At 43.7% G+C, this 20,123-nt stretch overlaps 1 protein-coding gene across 7 annotated transcripts in view; it reads left to right on the top strand.

Moving 5' to 3' along the window:
- WDR59 (WD repeat domain 59) overlaps nucleotides 1-20,123 on the top strand; it is an 89,753-nt gene that overhangs the window by 4,859 nt on the left and 64,771 nt on the right. For 5 of the 7 annotated variants that reach the window (XM_045443541.1, XM_045443546.1, XM_045443542.1 and 2 more), the window contains exons 2-3: nucleotides 12,116-12,165; nucleotides 16,917-17,052. In XM_045443541.1, the coding sequence (XP_045299497.1) occupies nucleotides 12,116-12,165; nucleotides 16,917-17,052 (186 nt within the window). The remainder of the gene's footprint in view (nucleotides 1-12,115; nucleotides 12,166-16,916; nucleotides 17,053-20,123) is intronic. The other 2 variants (XM_045443545.1, XM_045443544.1) reach the window with 2 other exon arrangements.

The following is a 20,123-nucleotide window of genomic DNA, read 5'->3' as shown; positions in this document are numbered from 1 at the left end:
AGGGGGAGCACCCTGAGGGGTGCTTGGTATGCAGTAGCACTCAGTAAATATTTGTTGAGTTAATAAGTGTAAAAAAATCAATTATGTTGATGAACACTATTAACACGAATTAGGAAAAAGGTGTTTAGATGTTCATAGTTTTAAAAATAAGTTTTAGAATAATTTTAGACTTACAGAAAAATTGGGAAGATAGTACAGAGAGTTCCCATATACCCTGCACCCATTTCCCCCTATTAAAAACCATCTTATACTCTGGGGTGCCTGGGTGGTTCAGTTGGTTAAGCCTCTGACTCTTGGTTTCAGCTCAGGTCATGGTCTCACAATTTGTGAGTTTGAGCGCTATATTCTTCTTCTTCTTCTTCTTCTTCTTCTTCTTCTTCTTCTTCTTCTTCTTCTTCTTTTTAATTTCACATTTGTGTTCACTCTTGTGCACATTTGTGCTCTCTCTAAAAATAGGTAAAAACTTTAAAAATATTTACAAAAACATCCTATACTAGTATGGTATATTTTCTACAATTAACAAATCAATATTGATACTTAACTCGAATCCATACTTTACTCAGATTTCCTTAGTTTTCACCCAATGTCCTTTTTCTGCTCTGGGATTCCATTCAGGACGCCACATTACGTTTACATGCATCTCCTCAGGCTCCTTGGCTGTCACAGTTTCTCAGATGATGTCTTTGATGACTTTGACAGTGTTGAGGAATACCAGTCAGGTGTCTTGTGGAATATCCCTCAGTTCGGGTTTGTCTGATGGTCTTTCTCGTGATTACACTGGGCTTATGGGTTTCGGGGAGGACCCTAGAGATAAAGTATCATTCTCATCACATCGTATCAACGGTACTTACTGTGAAAGTGACATATCGCTGTTGACGTTGACCTGGCTGAAGTAGTGCTTGTCAGGTTTGTCTACTCTAAACTTACTCTTTTTGCCTTCTGTTTATACTACACTATTTGGAAAATCGTCTGTATATGCAGCCTAAGTTTGTTTATTTATTTTTAAATAAAAAAAAAATTGTTTTTAATGTTTGTTTATTTTTGAGAGATAGAGACAGAGCACAAGCAAAGGAGAGGCAGAGAGCGATGGAGACACAGAATCGGAAGCAGGCTCCAGGCTCTGAGCTGTCAGCACAGAGGCTGACACAGGGCCTGACCCCGTGAACCGTGAGATCATGACCTGACCTGAAGTTGGGCGCTCAACCAACTGAGCCGTCCAGGCTCCCCCATGAGGCCTGAATTTAAACAGTGGAGTGTTCTTTCTTTCTTTCTTTCTTTCTTTCTTTCTTTCTTTCTTTCTTTCTTTCTTTCTTGAATTAGTTGCTTGTATCAGTGTGATATATATTTTATACCTTGGATTATAATCCGATACTACTTTATTTTACTATATTTATTTTGTTGCTCCAATTGTCCCAGTTTTCACCATTGGGAGCTCTTTCAGATGTTTCATGTATTCCTTTGGCATGACCCCCATCGTTGTTTCCACTTGTTTGTATATTTTTAAAATACAAAGTACTTCCTTATTTTCTGGCACTGTAAGATGCTTAACTCTCATCATGTATATTTTCCTGCCCCAGTCCCAGAATTAGCCATTTGTCCAAGGAGTCCTGGTTTCTTTTATTGGAGAATGACATCAGATACTAAAACCTGGTTACAGATGTGCTCGTTGCTCTTGGGTGTCATCGCTTCCAGGCACTCATATGACAAAACAGGAAATATACTACTAATCCATGAATATGTGTGTATCTGTAAGTGTACGTATATGTAACCATCTGTATATTAAGCTGAACGGGAGTTCATATTTAACATCTACTCTAAGTCATTACCACAAGTGTCGTTGTGGCTCCACCCTTTGCTTGTCAGTAATCTCCCACGCCAGTCACGAGAAACGGGCCCCCAGCCATCCTCTGTCCATTTACTTAATTGTTCATTCCAAAATACATGGATAGTCGTTTCAGAATTGTTAACCTGTACCCTTGTAGGAGTGACTTTATCAGCCGGAGTGCGGTGCTTATGTACAGTTCTTTTCCCCTTTAGTCTTACAGACTCCACTAAGGTTTTCATCATTTTTAAGCAGCCTTTCACTTCTTCACACTGTGGTCGAGTTTGTTCCTTCATTCATTCTTTCTTTCTTTCTTCTCTCTCTCTCTCTCTCTCTTTTTGAAGATTCTATTTTATTGAAAAAAATTTTTTTTACTGTTTGCTTATTTTGAGAGAGAGAGAACGTGCATGGGCACAGGTCCACGCACTGGGCAGGGGCAGAGAGAGAGAGGGAGAGAGAGAATCCCAAGTCGACTCTGTGCTGCCAGCTCAGGGCCTGATGTGGGCTTTGATCCCACGAACGTGAGATCATGACTTGAGCTGAAGTCAGGAGTCCAACACTTAATCGACTGAGCCACCCAGGAGCCCCTAGAAGTGTATTTTTAATGCAGTTGAATTTATAGGTTATGCTTTTTCAGTCTATTTAAGAAAAATCTATATTCTAGGTTCATAGAGACATTCTCCAATAAATTTTTTTCTTGCTACTCTGTTTCTTTTTGAAATTAAAAATGAAGCATCTCAGCAGAAAGTGTATTCCTTGCTTCCCTAATGGTAGGTGACTTATTAGTCTCAACATTACAGCAACTCGTCCAGACAGATAAAAATTGGGGCTTTTTTTTTTTTTTTTGCTCTAAATAAACAAATCAAAAATAAAACACAACTCGGCAAATTCTTTAACTAAAAGGCTATGAATAGTTAATATAGTCCAGACATTTTCCTGGAGCAGTCCAGCTTTGGTCCCAGCTTTCCTAGTTTCCCTGAAAGTTCATTTTGAAAACTATGGGGATGGAAGGGCATAGTAGAGCTGTTTTTGGTGAAAGTGACTATTATGCTGTGAATTCTGCAAATTATTTGTTTTCTAGAACTTTTGATGTAAAGATGCAGTCATGAATAGGGGAAGAGTATGTCCAGCCAAGAGTTTAAGAGTTTGGAGCTGGAGCACAGCGTCAGGACCCAGGTTATGTCATCTATCTGCCATGTGATCTTGGGCACATTAGTTCCTTTTAAGCTTCAGTTTCTTTATACATAGAACAAGAGTAATAGTATCTGCCTGTGTCCAGGATCCCCCGCACCACTCCTGGTTTCACTAGGAGGATTCACAGCCGTATTTGCAATTACGATTTATTACAGTGAAAGGACACAAAGCAAATTCAAAGCGAAAAGGCACATGGCGTGAAGTCTGGAGGAAACTGGGTGCAAGAGACCTTTCCCAATGGAGTCCCTCAGACATGCTTAATTCCTCCAGTTTTGAATTATAGCAACGCATGTGAAATGTACCAGAGAAGCTCATTAGAGACTCAGTGCCCAAGGTTTTTATCTGGGGCGGGTCACCCAGGCTCCCTCTGGAGCGCATGAATCACAATCGCACACCCCCAGCAGGGCGGCAGGCGCTCAGCATAAACCACATTGTTTGTACACATAGCGTAGGCACAGTGAGCCACTCTTATCAGTTAGGGAATGGTGGGAACACTCCAAATCCAAGTTCCCAGACACCAGCCGAAAGCCAGCCTTGCAAGCAGGCCTTTCTGAGGTTAGCAGTCTCCTGCCTGCTGGGGTAACTCTTTTCTGCACACCGCCTGACAGTTAATGTGAGGATTGAGTGAGATAATCAACATAGAGCGCTTAGCACAGTGATCGGCATATATTAATGGCTTGCTATGTGTTAATTATTATGATTATATTAGAAAGCTTGTGTAAGGAAGCAAGAAACAGCCCGACAAGATAGCCTTATGGAGCCGAGAGGACCCGTGGAAGACAGCCCGTCTACCCTCTTATTTTACGGACATGGAACCTGAGATTCAGAAAGGTTAGGTGATCTTCCTAGCGATACCCACTCTGTGCCATCTTAGCTTGTGGGAACGTGAGGATGTTCTCATATTAGACGGAGACTTCCCAAGAAACACCTATTGTGCTGAGTGTGTGAACAGAACCTCGGATACAAACCTCTAGAAAGCATTAGACAAGGATGGTTCAAAAGCAGCCTTGGCAGCAGTGGCTGTCTCTGATTTAAAGAGATTGGATATTGTCATTGGAAATGCTCTGATCCTTTTTATGTCAGTGGGTTTCAGTTTGTGGTTTTATTCTATGAAATCTGATAGTACATACGTTACAGTCATTGCTCAGGCATGTGACAAACTGATTTTCGGGGAGCTGACCCAGCTCTGATTTGCACTGATTGGATGTTTCCACTTTGCATCATTTGGAAGGATGAATAGGCAAAGTGTTTTCATATTTTTGAACAGCTCTTTCTAATTCAGCTGAGGTTGAAAGAGGAAGAGTTGATTTCTTTGCTAGTTTATTTGAAGAAATAAACGTTGGCTTTTGTTCTGCAGGTAGCAGTGGTCTCTGTAGGGAGGCTTTCTTTTGCATTGAATCAGGGTAGCAAGATAGCCCTATGAAGCTATATATTATCTTCCCAGAGAGATGAGCTTTCTAACAGAACCATTGTGTTTGCACCAAAATTTAACTGTAAATCTAAAATGGATTGGTAATGCAATCCATCTCCAAATTCAGTGTCCCCTGACCATTTGTAAAGTATCATACCGGTTGTTTTCTAAAAGATGAAAATGTTAACTCGGGAAACAACAGATGTTGGTGAGGATGAGGAGAAACGGGAACCCTCTTGCACTGTTGGAATGCACATTAGTGCAGCCATTCTGGAAAACAGCGTGGAGGTTCCTCAAAAAATTAAAAATAGAATTACCTTACGACCCAGCAACAGCACTAGTAGGAATTTATCCAAAGGGTACAGGAGTGCTGATTCATAGGGGCACATGTACCCCAATGTTTACAGCAGCACTATCATCAGTAGCCAAAGTATGGAAAGAGCCCACATGTCCGTCAACTGATGAATGGATAAAGAAGATGTGGTTTATATATACAATGGAAGACTACCTGGCAATGAGAAAGCATGAAATCTTTCCATTTGCAGCAACGTGAATGGAACTGGAAGGTATTATGCTAAGTGAAATAAGTCGTTCAGAGAAAGACAGATATCATGTTTTCACTCATATGTGGAATTTGAAAAACTTAACAGAAGACCATGGGGGAAGGGAAAGGGAAAAAAATAGTTTCAGAGAGGGAGGCAAACCATAAGAGACTCTTAAATACAGAGAACAAACTGAGGGTTGATGGAGGGGCAGGGGAGAGGGAAAAATGGATGATGGACATTGAGGAAGGCACTTGTTGGGATGAACAGTGGGTGTTGTATCTAAGTGATGAATCATGTGAATCTAGTCCCGAAACCAAGAGCACACTGTATTTATCAATTTTGGGGGGGGGGGGCGGAGGATAGCAGTTTTATTGAGATCTAATTCACCTCTTGTATAATTCACCTGTTTAAAATGTACACAATTTAGTGGGTTTTAGTACATTCACAGAGTGAAACCATCACCACAGTCATTTTTAGAACATTTTCATCACCCTAGGAAGAAACCTTGTACCCTTTAGACATCACCTCCCCTGCCCCCTATCCTTCAGCTCCCCCCTCCCCCCCCCCCCCCCCCCCCCCCCCCCAGCCCTAAGCAATTACTAATCTGCTTGCTTCTCTATAGATCTGCCTCTTTGGACGTTTCATAGAAATGGAATCCTAGACTATGTGGTCTTTGTGACTGACTTCTTTCACTTAGTTCTTTTAAAGGCTCATTCATATGTATGTATCAGAAGCTCAGTCCTTTTTAGGGTTGAATAATATTTCACTGTAGGGATATATCACGTTTTGTTTATCCATTCATCAATTGTTGGACATTTGGGTGGTTTCCGCTTTTTGCCTGTGAGGACTAACGATGTCATGAACGTTTGTGTACAAGTTTTTGTACAGCATGAGCTTTTAAGACCTATATTGTCTATGATAGGTAGCATTTATTGAGTACACGCCATGTGCTGTGCTAGGCATTGTACTTGTGAATTGGTTTTTACCCTTAAGGAATTGCAGTCAGACCGAGGTCATGTAATAGTAAATAGGGGATTATTATAAAGTACCACAAGTACTACGTAGAGATAAGCCTTGGGTCCTGTGGAAGCACAGGTGACTCCCTGGTGTGTGCCAGAGGGGATGGGTCAGAATAACTTCCTGGGATGAGCCTGAACTGAATCCTGAAGGACAAGAAGGCCTCGGCCAGGTGAAGCATGGAGAGAAGGGTCACCCAGGCGGAGGAAGTGGCTGATGTGAGGGTCCGGAGGTGAGAGGGTGGTGCTTGCTTGGATTTGGAGGGCTGGAGGGAATTCATGATAACAAATTCATCATGGCGGGAATGTTGGGACGGGGTTGGAAGGTGAGAGGCCTAAGATGGACTGTAGAAGTGAGCCAGAGAGAGGTCTTAAGTGATCTTTAATGTCATGCTAAGGGTGTTGTCCTTCATCCTGCGAGCTGTGCGACCCAGCACCAGCCCTGAGGGTGGAGCTGGGCTGGTGGTAGATGGGTGTCTCTTTCCAGGTGAGGACCGACAAGTCCTGAGCTGAGGCAGAGATGGGGAGAAATGGATTGATTAGGAACAGACTAGAAAGGGACGTCCAGAGTTAGGTCCCAGCGGAGAGTCCTGTTACGGAAGCCACAGGTCCTAAGGAGAGAGTGATCATTAGTTCTGATACTGCCATGAAATCAACTAAAATAGCTAATAAAAAGTATCTGCTAATTTCAACAACACCAGAGGTCTGTGACAACCTTTGCTGGATCGTTTTCTATTGTACACTTGAGAAGTGGTAAAAGACAGTATTTAATCCAATTCTGACCCCAAAGCCCGTGCACACCCTTTCTGCTGTGCCAGATGATTTCCATTTTACACATGCAGAAATGCCATGTAGAGTCTTTCTTCCTTTTGATAAACTGTGGTCAGTTTTCTTGGTTTGGTGAAATCAAGCGCTTACAAACACAGCTGGCTTCGTGCAGAAATGGCTTTTTAAACCAGAGCAGCATCCATTCGTGTACAGAGGCCTACACAGTCTCTTGGAGTTGATATCTTTTTAGTAGCCTTCAGTTAGCCAGCTTTTTCCAAATTATTAATTACATATTTTCCAGGCCAACAAGAATCAAGTGCCACTGTCTGCGCCATGGTTGTGTTATTTCAGAAAGGTCATACGACTCCTGAAGTGTGTCACAAAAGCTCCCATCCTGCAATTGGAAGAACAAGGGCTTAGAACAAGTTTAGAAACTTTATTCTCTTATGTTTAAAGGTCTCTCTCTCTTTTTTTTTTTAATGTTTATTTTTTAGAGAGAGAGAGAGAGAGTACGAGCGGGGGAGGGGCAGAGAGAGAGAGAGAGAGGAAGACACAGAATCTGAAGCAGGCTCCAGGTTCTGAGCTGTCGGCACAGAGTCCTATGCAGGCCTCGAACCCATGAACGGTGAGATCATGATCTGAGCCAAAGTTGGATGCTTAATTGACCCAGCCACCCAGGTGCTCCTAAAGATAACCTCTTTTGACAGGGAGCAGTTCTGAGCAGTAAGTTTGTTTTCCTGCAGTCAGGAGAGGACTTTTTAGTACCTTAAAAACAAAGGCTGAGAGAAGATATGATTGGAATTTTACATTATAAAGTGTGAGTAAGGTGCACACATTTGGTTCGTCAAATGTTTCTATTCTTGTTGAAGTTTTCACAGAGCAGACAGCAAACTACTAAAGTTTATTATTCTAGAAGGCATTAAAGAAGTGAAGGAACTTTACAGATGTAGATAAATTCATGGATGATAAATTACCAAGGGAAGCTACTGAAAAAATTCTTTGAGATGTCAAGGAGTGCCTTGGCACATTTTGGAAAGGAAGGACCCAGATTTTGACCTGGTTCTGACCTATCTTCCAAACAGAAGATGTTCACAGAGCACCTGCATGTACAAAGTACCTTGCTGGGTGCTCTGGGAGAAAGAAGATGGACCCTGCCTTCTGGGGGCTCCCCAATTAGTAGGAGAAGATAAACGTGTGCAGCAGCCACTACCACATGGCAAGTGACAGCAAGCCCTGTGACGGGGGGCAGAGAAGGTGCTTTGGGAGAGGGTGGAATCCCTACGGCAGACTCTGGGTGAGGTTCTTAGGGGACATATGTCTTGGGACTTAAAAGATGAGTAGAATTTCAACAGCAGAGCAGGCGAGAAGGACCTTCCAGATGGGAGGAGGAACTTAAGCATCTCTTTAGAATTGGGAGCATCGCTGACCTTGGAGAAAGGTAAGAGCTTTGAATGGGTGTGGCCTGGGCAAGAAGAGAAGGAAGGTCAGACTAAAAAGTTCTGGAAGCATCCAGTTTGGAAGATTTCCGGTTGATTGTCTTCAGTCTTCAGTAGAAAACCAAGGAAGGTTTTGGAGCAGTGGAGCGATGTAGTCTGAACTTTCAGAAGTTCCGTGTCGGGTGGAACAGAGGAGTGGGGAAGGCGCACCGTCTGAGGTTGTGTCCGCCAGGCCGCAGGCATTGAGGACTGAGGCTAGGACGGAAGCATGGAAACAGAAGAGGCTTGGGATGCCTTTGAGAAAAAGTTTTTTTTTTTTTTTAATTATAAAGTCATGTAAATATGTAAGTAGTACAAAAACGTAGGCTCATGTAGAGGAGTAAGACAAAAACCCCGTGGGAACAACTGCCATTGAAATATTCTGATATATGTTCTTCAGTGTTTTTTAAGGCATAAGTAGCTGATTTAAATTTCAGTTCATAGTAGGTATAAAATACTACTTTACTCCTCTAAGTCTTTAATCTCCCTTTCCTGCAGGCTGCGGGGGAATTCTCCCGCAGGGAATTCTCTCCTAGCCATCACTGGGGCTCCCTTCCTCTCTTGCAGCAGGATCACAGGGTTGCTGTGGTTCTTAACCCCCTGATGCCCAGACTTAGCATCTCCCAGCCAGTCCCTGCCTGGTGCCCTGAGGTGAGGAGGCCTTCCGGGGACTCTTGTCCCCCACAGAGCACCAGCTTCTACCCTGGTTAGGGGATCTTCTCTTTTCTGCTTTCCCTCTTTGCATTCTCCTGACAGCCCAGCATGACCGTCCTTAATGTGCTGCTACGAACATGATGTTGGCCCCTTTTTTCTGAGGTAGGAGTAGGGAAACCTCAGTTAGTGTTTTTTGTCTTCCTTTTAAATAATAACTTCCTCTGATGAGGTGATATGGTGAGTTATGATACTCTGTTTGCAGTTTTTGGCTCCTGTATTTTTCCGTGTCATTTTTAAACACTTTCAGGATACTCCCTTATGTAAATATGCATAATTTACTTGTAGATAACATGAAACAAGCAACTCTGTGCATAGAAGTTTTCCTGTGTTTTGGATGGATTCTGGAGGTGCAGTTTTTGAGTCAAAGGGCATGACTTTATGATGATGATTATTAATTATTGTTACTGGGTCACTCTTTGTTATCACTGTACCACAAACTAAGCAGCTTGAAACAGTACCTACTGATTAGCTCGTAGTTCTGTCTGTCAGAATCCCAGGCGCCGCGTGGCTGGTTTCTCGGTTTAGTCCCCTAAGCTGAAATCCAGGAGGCAGCTGGCTGTGTTCTCATCTAGAGGCTCAGTGGCCTGAGGAAGAATCTGCTAAGAGACCCATTCAGGTTGTTGGCAGAATTCAGCTCCTTGGGGTTAGAGGACTGAGGTCCCTGTTTTCTTTTCTTTTCCTTCTTTTTTCAAGTTTTGAGTTTTGTCCTTCATGTTTTATGGAATAAAAAGTTTGGCCTTTTTATTGCCTGAAACTACAATTGGCACAGGTTGGGGGACTAGAGGAGGAAGGTGGGGGCTGAGGAGGAGGTGGGAGAGACCTCTTCCCCAGCTCCTGGTTAATGACACCTCACTTCTTCTTGCATAATTTCTGGCGTCTTCCCGCCTGGATGCTGGCTCTCTCAGGGTCTCGGAGAAGAGGAGAGGATCACATGCTCGTTGTCATAATTGTCATTCTGGAAGGAGTGGAGGAGGTTCCTTCCTAGCTCACCATCATCTCAAGGGGTTCTCTTCTCTTTCATTTTTTTTTAAGTTTATTATTGATTTTGAGAGAGAGAGAGAGAGAGAGAGAGAGAGAGAGAGGATCCCAAGGAGGCTCAGCGCTGCCAGCACAGAGCCCTACGTGGGGCTTGATCCCACAAAGCATGAGATCATGGCCTGAACCGAAATCAAGAGTTGGATGCTTAACAGACTGAGCCACCCAGGTGCCCCTTCTTTCATTTTTAAGTAAGTTCTACACCCAACATGGGGGTTTAACTCATGACCCCAGGATCAAGAGTCACATGCTCTACCAACTGAGCCAGAGCCAGGCGCTTCTTTTAAGAAAATTAAAAAAAAAATTTTTGATGTTTATTTATTTTTGAGACAGAGCATGAGCAGGGGAGGGGCACACACAGAATCCGAAGCAGGTTCCAGGCTCTGAGCTGTCAGCACAGAGCCTGACGTGGGGCTCGAACTCGTCAACCCCGAGATCATGACCCGAGCCGAAGTCGGATGCTCAACTGATGGCACCTCCCAGGCGCCCCTTTTTAAACATTTTTTTACTGAAGTCTCTGTTTTCTTGCTGGTTGTTATTTAGGGGACACTCAGCTCCTACAGGCCACTTTCAGGGACTTGCCATGTGGTCCCACCTCCACAGCCAGCAGCAATCTTCTTCACATAAATGCCTCGTCCTTAGAATCCCTGAGTGCCTCTGTTTCCGACTTCTAGACCTAGATTTACAGGGCTGATGTGATTAGGTTTCTCTCTCTCCCCCCAACCCTCAAACAGAAACTCTGTACTCACTGAACAGTAACTCCCCATTCCCCACTCCCTGTCCCCTTCCACTTCTTTTCTACTTGTCCTTTTTATGAATTGACCTATCCTAGGTACCTCATAAGTGGAATCATGCAGTCTTCTTTTGTGCTTGGCTTCTTTCGCTTAGCATAGTATTTTCAAGGTTCATCCGCACGATAGTACGTATGCCGTCGTGTGTGTGTGCCATGTTTTGTTTGTCCATTCACCTACTGATGGACGTTTGGGTTGTTTGAGGTCTCTTAAGGCCGACTGATTTGGGACCTTAACCACATCTGCAAAATCCCTTCACAGCAGCACCTAGATTCATATTTGAATAACGGGGAGAATTTGTACAGCAAGGGCCCAGAATGTTGGGGCCACCTTAGGATTCTGCCTACCACACACCTCCTGGAAGGATCGTACCGCCCCTGGTTGGAGGTGCCATCTTGCCTGCTTTCATACTTCTAATCTATAAATTGTTCAGAAGAGTGTGGAAGTCGCATCTCATTTCACTGCCTGCCTTTCCAGCTGGACTTTTCTCTGCTCACGACTCTAGTGGGATGAAGGATGCATAACAACCACTTTTTAGCCTCCAGTGAGAGCGCCCTGGTTTCTTGTCCCCAACATTACCTATGACATATTTCTTGACGGTGTATAAGAGGGAGCACTAATGTCTTGAGAATGCAGGAGAATTTGGACTGGTCCAAATAAGAGAATTCAGGGCTGTAACTGCCATGATTTAAGTCAGCCTCATGCTTCAGCCTGAATGCAAACTCATTTGATTCAGTGTGGTCCTGAAAAGATGGTGCTCCCTAGGAACTGGGAGACCTGGGAAATGGAAATCATTAGAATGTGCTAGAAATCTCAGATTAAATGGCAACTGAGCATCTCAATAACGTGACCGTGGATTCAGCACGGGTGGTGTTTGACTATTACCACTTCCCATTTAGCTTGGAGGAGAAGTCCATGCCCTTTGGAAAGGCATGGGGGTGACGGGTGGGGTGGGGTAGGTGTGTTTGTGTGTATGTGTGTGTGATGTCCCAGGTTAGGTTTTGCTTGGAAGGGGCTCTGAGTAGCTCTGTTAGCTCCAAGCTAAGTTAGATTCTCCGAATTCTAAGATGATGTCTCCACAATTTAGAACACACCAGCTTGCTTGTATATAATCCTGGTGTCAGGGAACAGATAGCAACTGCCCTATTAAGGAAGGTGAGTATGAGATCTGGTTGAGGAATAGAAGGGAGTGAAAGCATCCACTGTAGAGAACTAATAATACCTGCCAGCGGGGGACTTACCTGGGCCATGGGAAGAGGAAAGCCCCAGACGAGGCTACCCACCTGTCTTCCCCAACCCAAGCTGGCTTTGCTGGCAGAACTGACCCTGCGTTCTCTCTCACAGGCAACCGCAATGTCCGTGGACTGTCTGGGGCAGCATGCTGTGCTCTCCGGGTAAGTGAGCTCTGCTGCAATTTCTGGGGACAAATCGCAAATTGAGAGGTTTCTGGGAAGTTGGAAAATACTCTTTATCCTTAAGGATTGTGGTCATAGGGTTTAGTTCCGCTATCCTAGTGACCTCAGGGGTACTTAACAGGGATCACTTGCAGTTTATTTTTGTCTCTGCCCTAATATGTAAGCAATAACATTCCTTTGAAATTTGCGTGACTGGTAGTTTGGTCTTGCAATTGCAATTTTTTGTTTATTGCACAGACTCTGCAGAAGGGTGCTGTCTGGTGTGGTCTCACAGGTTCAAGGGGATCTGGGTTCTGGTTTGGCAATGCCATTCATGATGAGCCCCTGGACATTTGTCCAGTTGGCCTCCCTGGACTTTGGTTTGCTCGTGAAGGACTTTGATTTCATTATGAAGAACTAGAACTACATGATTTCTCTAGTGTTTTCCAGCCCAACATTTTTAACATTCTGGCAACTAAGGGCCATCCTAGCATTTGCCAATCACTTTGTCATTGTACCAGTATAATGCCATTTAATGGTCAGAGTCCCCTCCCCTTTCATACTCACTACCTCTCTAAGTCTGCAGTGTTTTCTTTAACTTACTTGTTTATGAACTCACTTCTAAATAACGAACTAGTTTCTGTTTCATTATTTTATTTTGAAATCGTATTTTAATTTACCTTAAAAAAAGCATAGCAAACATTTAAATAATTCAAAAGGCTCTACATTGGGAAGTAAGTTTCCCTCTTCTCTTTGACCCCCATCCCCAGAGACAGTTATCAAATCCATTTTTTTGTGTCACACTGGATGCATAGACAAGGAAAAATTGATATGTTTCTTTACTGCCCCCTCTGCACTCACTTAAAAAAAAAAAAAAGCTTGGGGCGCCTGGGTGGTGCAGTCGGTTAAGCGTCCGACTTCAGCCAGGTCATGATCTCGCGGTCCGTGAGTTCGAGCCCCGCGTCGGGCTCTGGGCTGATGGCTCAGAGCCTGGAGCCTGTTTCCGATTCTGTGTCTCCCTCTCTCTCTGTCCCTCCCCCGTTCATGCTCTGTCTCTCTCTGTCTCAAAAATAAATAAACGTTTAAAAAAAAAAATTAAAAAAAAAAAAAAGCTTTATTGAGATATAATTCACAGACCATGCAATTTACCCATTTAAAGTGGCAAGCCAGTGGTTTTGGGGATATATTATTCATTTCCTGCTCAGGTTTTTAAACCTTTTTTTTTTTTTTTTTAAATCAAGGAAATACCTATACATAGTTGACAAAGTCAAGTAGCATTACAAAGATTATATTGTCAGACAGCAGAATCCTAGCTCAGCTTTTCCCCAATCCTGATCCCACTCGATAGAAGCAACTACTTGAGACTCTTGTAGCTGTTTCTCTGGGGTTGCCTCCATTTTTCCAAATAATACACAAATATTCTGTTATCTTGCTTTGTCCAGATATTACCAATTGACTTTTTAAAGTAGATGAGGATTTGGCACTTTTACTTTGCTCTGTGAGTCCCTGACTTCCCTCTCCTGCCAGTATAGTTATATAACAATTGTTGTGTTGAATCAGTATTTGGGGTTCTTTTCTCAGAGTAATTTTGAGAGGTCCTATACCATTCTGATTCTGGACTTTGTATGCGGCCTATTTTTTCTCTTTGGAAGCTTTAAAATGCTGTCTTTGTCTCCGGCGTTCCTTTTATCTCCAGGTGTGTGAAATCTTCACCGTGACTGCTTTGGCGTGTGTCTTTTTTTCATTCATTGTGGTGGGCACTTAGAGGGTCCCCTCTTTTTTTTTTTTTTTTAAACATCATTACTTGTTTTATCTAAACAAATAGACATGCACTTGACATCATGTAGCCATATTCACAACCCACAAAATACTCAAGTGCTGGGCACCTAGGTAGCTCAGTTGGTTAAGCATCCAGCTTCGGCTCAGGTCATAATCTCACGGCTCATGGGTTTGAGCCCCGCATTGGGCTCTCTACTGTCAGCACAGAGCCTACTTCAGATCCTCTGCCCCCTTCTCTCTCTGCCCTTCCCTGCTTGCGTTTTCTCCCTCTCTTTCAAAACTAAATAAACACTAAAAAAAATACTCAAGTGCTAAGGAATAACTGTGTCTCAAATGTTAGACTTCTCTGTATTCACTCATGTGGGCATTGCCATTTGTAGCATCCAAGGAGGGAATGGGATTATGTCACTGGAAACCAGGCAAGCATTCCTGTTTTGGTGTGTTCTTGGGTACATACATACCTGTTTTATTTTTCAACATAATCTTGAAGGTTCACCGTATTGTTTTCTTATACTGAACTTGAAAATAGGTACAGTAAAGAATGTACTTGAGTTAACTGCTTGAGTAAATTTAAAAATATATACACCCATGTGATCCCCATTCAGATTAAGACCGAGAGTAATTTTTAGCACTGTGGGAAGGCCCTTTCAATCTGGAAGGTCTGTGTCTTCTAGTTTGGAGAAGTTTTCCTGCATTGTGTCTTTGGTAATTTCCCCCCTCTATTTCCTGCACTCCTTCTTTCTGAAGCTGTTCGTCCGTGTTGGATATCCTATGTGGATTCTCTGTTGGTCCTTTTTGTTTTGCATTCTGACAGTTCCCTTCAGCTTTAACTTTCTACTCTTCTATCAGATTTCTTTATTTTAGCTGTGCTTTTCATTTCCAGGAGCTCTTTCCTGTTCTCTGTCCTTTACCTCGTCTTCTTTTACCTCCCTGACAATATTCTAGGTTTCTTCTTGCCTCGGCACTACCCATTTCCTTTTTTTTCTTTTGATTGCATTGGTCCCTGTCTTTCAGGTTTCCTCTGGTGATCGATAGTCACCTGGCTCTCTGTTACTGTCAAAGAGTGATCAGTTTACATGTGTGATGGTGGGCTTCTTTGGAAGGAGGCCGTCTGGGAACCAGACCCTTGTTTTGGAGGGTGCCCAGATGTCACTATCTCCTGGGTTCTGTGTTACTTATTTGTTTTTGTTCTTTTCTTGGGCTGGTCATTTTCCCCTGAGAAGAATCCTTTTGTCACTGTGTGAAGACTATACAGATCAGCTGTAGGGGAAGAGGCCTGAGGGTCTCACATTCCACTTCCTGCCCTGTTTTGAGCACAGCTCCTCATATTCCCACACTGCTCCGCCGTTTGTCCCAGGCCTGGGCTCCTCTGAAGTAGTTTGTCTGAAGCACATCACCCCCCCCCCACCCGGGTGAAGGAGAGGGGGTTCTGTGGGGTGTGTGTAAACCGCTCTCCTTAGTCCTCTTTCAAACAGTTCCTGTTCTGTTCTGCTTTTGGTTCTCCAGGCCTCTCTTCCCTTGTGTGCAGGCTGAAGCCTCCGGCTCCCGAGCCGGCCTCGGTTCTGCAGCGTGAATCAGCTCGCCTCTCATCCACTTCCCCTCTGCAGGCACTTTGGTGTTTGCCTTCTTTAGATCGATCACCATTTGTCCATCCGCTTTTCATTTCCTCTCTCATTTTCTTTGTGGGTTTCTGTGTTGTACGTTTTTACTCTGACTTTCGTGGGTCTTCAGGGGAGAAAGAAGATATGTCAGGTATGTTTATCCTGAAGTGCCTACTTTTCTTCTGCTGCTCTGCACTTGGTCTGTAACGTCTCTGGGCCCCCCTGTTGATGGCGCCCCATGTGTATCGCTCTCAGCCTTTCCCCGTTTGTCATGCTTTCCCGTTTTTCATGCTGAGAGGAAGATGCCAGCCTGCCTGCTCCAGAATCAAGTGATTCCTTCAGAGTAGGTCAGAGATGCTAGATCTTTGTTCTGCACCAGCAGTTCTGAAAGTTCTGTGAATTTGTCTTACCTGTGCTTGCTTTCTTCTCCCCTAACCTTCTCTTCTGGGGTTTCTGCTAGAGTTTTACAGGCCGTGTTAACTTGCATTTCCCATCTCTTCTGAGCAGGGACTGTTAATCTTTTTCTTCACCATTGAGCCCACCTGTCCTCATGGATGCTCTGGGGCTTGAAGTGCTCTCTAACAACAGCTGATTAATGGCTGCTGAGATGTTGATTCACACAATGATTTTTCCCTTAAAACAAAGGGAAAATAGGCGGAACACAGGACATTCCTGTTTTCAGATCCTTTATACTGATTGGCACCGTGAACATTATCAGCCCTTAATGTGTTATTTTCGTTATCATTTTATTGGTTATTATTTCCCTCCCAATAGACTTGATTTAGTTGCCTTTCCCAGGTAGTCAACTTGCAAGGGAATTTGAGATTTTCTCCGGGATGTTTGGCAAAGTGATAAGTGATAGGTTTAACACACATTTACTGAATGCCAAGCACTGTGCCTGGTGAGGAGGGACATACAGACACTGGAGACTTGGTCCGTGCTCCACTCGTTTGGTTCAGGACCAGAGCCTTACCATGGGTAGTTGTACTACAGAGATCAGTGCTGCTGTCGCAATGCAAACAGCGCGGTGGGAGTTGTGTGGGAACCGGAACTACCCCTAGCTGAGCAGTTGGGAAAGGCTGGAGCAAAGTGGGCTTGGAGCTGAAGCTGGCGGGAAGATGTCAGACTCCCAAGGATCCAGTCGGGAAGACCATCTCTGGAGACAGGCTCTCGCAGGGACGTGGCTTCCACTTGCTTAACTGTCACCTTGAATTCCTCCTGTCCCTTGTATGCCTTTCAGAGTAGATAAACGTCATATAAACCTGGGGATTTTTTGAGCACTCTTTGCAAACCATATGTAATTCCAAATGTGCTTTTCTGTCTTAATGCTAATGCTGTTATATTGTCATCATGTTGATGTTGTTTTCCTAGCCGCCGATTCTTATACATCGTTAATCTAGATGCCCCTTTCGAAGGTCACCGAAAGATCTCTCGCCAGAGCAAGTGGGACATCGGAGCTGTGCAGTGGAATCCTCATGACAGCTTTGCGCACTATTTTGCAGCTTCGGTGAGCCATTTAAGGAGTACGGGAAAAGGCTGTTAAAAGTGTGAGCTGGGGCTGGTAGGTCTATGTTCTATGGAGAGAAGAGAATATAACTCTCATTTCTCAGGCAGAAAAGAAGTGTGGATGGTTCTAAAAGGAAGAGAGAGGCAAATTAAAGACATATATGTATACATACACATATGGCGTATATCTATATATGAACGGAACTGCTGATCGCATCGGTGTCAGATCTTGAGTTTCTAAAGCTCCAGATTTTAAAGGGAAATGAATAGATGCCTCCATTTCTTTGTGTGATAAGATCCTGTTTTCACCGGCAGGAATGTAACTGGACATGACTCTGACCTTCACTGTTTTCAGAGGGATCAGAAGACTCCACACATGCTTTCGCTCAAAGGAAGGGATTCTTTCTTTTTCTTAAAGTTTATTTATTTATTTTGAGAGAAAGAGAGAGGGGAAGAGAGCATTATCATCACGGAGCCCAACACAGTGGCTTGTGAGATCGTGACCTGAGCTGAAATCAAGAGTCTGAGCCACCCAGGCGCCCCAGGAAGGGATTCTTTCTTGATTGGGATTCATTAGATCGGCTAACCCCCTGAGATTTTATGTGCCTGTTTCTGTGTGAATTCTTCCAGGAAAAGACGCATGCATTTTATTAGGTTTTTCAAGGGATTCATGACTGAAAGAAAGATCTAGGCTAGATCACCACTGGTATTTCGTCAGATTCTACACCAGCATTCTACTCTCCTAGAACAATTAGAGATCTAAACCTTTGGCTCCTTTGCACTGGGCTGGAAGAACAGTATTTAAAGAACCCTGCTTATCATCCAAGGGATGCAAGCATTCACAGTGCTGTCTGCGTCTGTTCTTATCAGAAATGACAGTCTGTGAGAGGGAAGCACCTGAGGAAAAGAAAGACGAGCAACGCTGTCAGCTTTAGAAGGAACAAAAAGCCGCTCTTCCCCTCATTTCCAAAATAGCATCTGACTGTCTGGGGCACCTGGGTGGCTCAGTCGGTTGAGTGTCTGACTCTTGATCTCAGGTCATGGTCTCACGGTTCATGGGTTCAAGCCCTGTGTCGGACTTTGCGCTGACAGCCTGGAGCCTGCTTGGGATCCTCTCTCTCTCCCCCTCTCTGCCCCTACCCTGCTTCTGCTCTCTTTCTAAACAAACAAAGAATCTGAACGTCTGACTCTCACCATGGACATCTGCGGTCGAACTGATGTGGGGGGGCTGTTCTGAAGGAGAAGATAGGGCCAGTCTACTGCTTTCCCATTCCCGACCCCTTTCCTGTGAATTAGGAAGAATGCTCTTTTTGTTGGCTTACGCTTTACAACTTCCACTCCCCTCTCATCCTCAGCCCCTGATCGTTGGGTCCAGAGGTCCTAGACCTTGGAGCTACTGACCTCCCAGGCCACATAATTCTTTGTGGCAGGGTCTGTCCTGTGCATTGTAAGAGATGAAGCAGCATCCCTTGCCCCTACCTACCAAATGCCAGTAGCATCTTCGCCATCCCCATCACCATGACAACCGAAAATTTCTCTAGACGTTATTAAATGTTCCTGGGAAGCAAAATAGCCCCTGATTGGGAATGACTGGTTTAGGCTAACTGGTCAATACTTGGCCCATGTGGATTAACATTGCATTTGTTTACAAATGGTGAGATAGCCTTTTTTTTTTTTTTTTTTTTTTTGACAGTCTTTTTAAAGTAGACAATGTAGGGGCGCCAGGGTGGCTCAGTTGGTTACGCGGCCGACTTTGGCTCAGATCATGATCTTGCGGTTCGTGAGTTCGAGCCCCGCGTCGGGCTCTGTGCTGACAGCTCGGAGCCTGGAGCCGGCTTCGGATTCTGTGTCTCCCTCTCTCGAGCTCTGTCTCTCTCTCTCTCTCTCTCTCTCTCAAAAATAAACATTAAAAAAAAATTTTTTTTTAAAGTAGACAATGTAATGTCATTTACATTCACATGTTACACAGCCACCACCCCTCTCTGGTTCCCAAACATTTTCATCCCTCCAGAATAAAATTTTACCCCTCCCATGAAGCGGTTTCTCCCTATGCCCCCTCCCACGGCCCCTGACAGCCACCAGTCTGTGTTCTGTCTCTGTGGATTTATGTGTTCTGGATATTTTATATAAATGGAAACATACAATATGTGACCTTTTGTGTCTGCTTTCTTAACTATGCTGTGCCATGTATCTGTGCTTTACTCCTTTTTATGGCTCAGTAGTATTCCATTGTATTGCTATAACACGTTTTGTTTAATCGTTCATTCACTGATGGACATTTGGGCTGGCTCTTGTGAATAAGGTGGAAGTGGACGTGTGTGTAAATTAGTTTTTTGAGTACTTGTTTTCAATTGTTTTGGGTATATACTTTGGAGTGGAATTGCAGGGTCCTATGGTAAGTCTGTATTTAACTTTTTGAGGAACCGTTAGACTTTTCTACGGTAGCTGAGTCGTTTTATAGTCCTACCAGCAGTGTTCCAGTTTGTCCACATTGTCCCCAGAATTAGTGTTTTTCTGTTTGTTTGTTTTTTTTTTAATTTTTAAAGCATAGCCATCCTAGTGGGAGAAAGTGGTATCTTACTGTGGTTTTGATTTGCATTTCCCTAATGACTAATGATGTTGAGCATCTTTTCATGTCCCTGTGGGCAATTTGTGTATCTTTTTCGGAGAGATATCTATGCACATCCTTTACTTATCTTGGAATTGGGTTGTATGTCTTTCTGCTGCTGAGTTGCCAGAGTTCTTTCTATATTCTTGATACTAGATTCTTATCGTAGATATGATTTGCAAGTATGTGTCTAATTCTGTAGATTGTCTTTCACTTTATAATGTCCTTTGTTACATAAAAGGTTTGATTTTGATAAAGTTCAGTTGATGGATTTTTTTTTCTTTTGTTGTTCTTGGTTGGGAGAGAGCCTTTTTCAGGAGAAAAAGCTTTGGAGTTAGGCACATCTGAGGTCAAGTCCTAGTTTTGACACTCCTGTTTTATCTTTTGTACTCTCCCAACTTTCTGAGCCTCAGCTGCCTCACCTGTAACGTGGGTGATGACAGCCAACGTGCAGTGTTGTGTGA

The sequence above is a fragment of the Leopardus geoffroyi genome, chromosome E2 (genome assembly GCF_018350155.1).
Source record: "Leopardus geoffroyi isolate Oge1 chromosome E2, O.geoffroyi_Oge1_pat1.0, whole genome shotgun sequence".
In the NCBI taxonomy this organism is placed as follows: domain Eukaryota; kingdom Metazoa; phylum Chordata; class Mammalia; order Carnivora; family Felidae; genus Leopardus; species Leopardus geoffroyi.
This window is presented reverse-complemented; position numbering and strand designations above follow the sequence as displayed.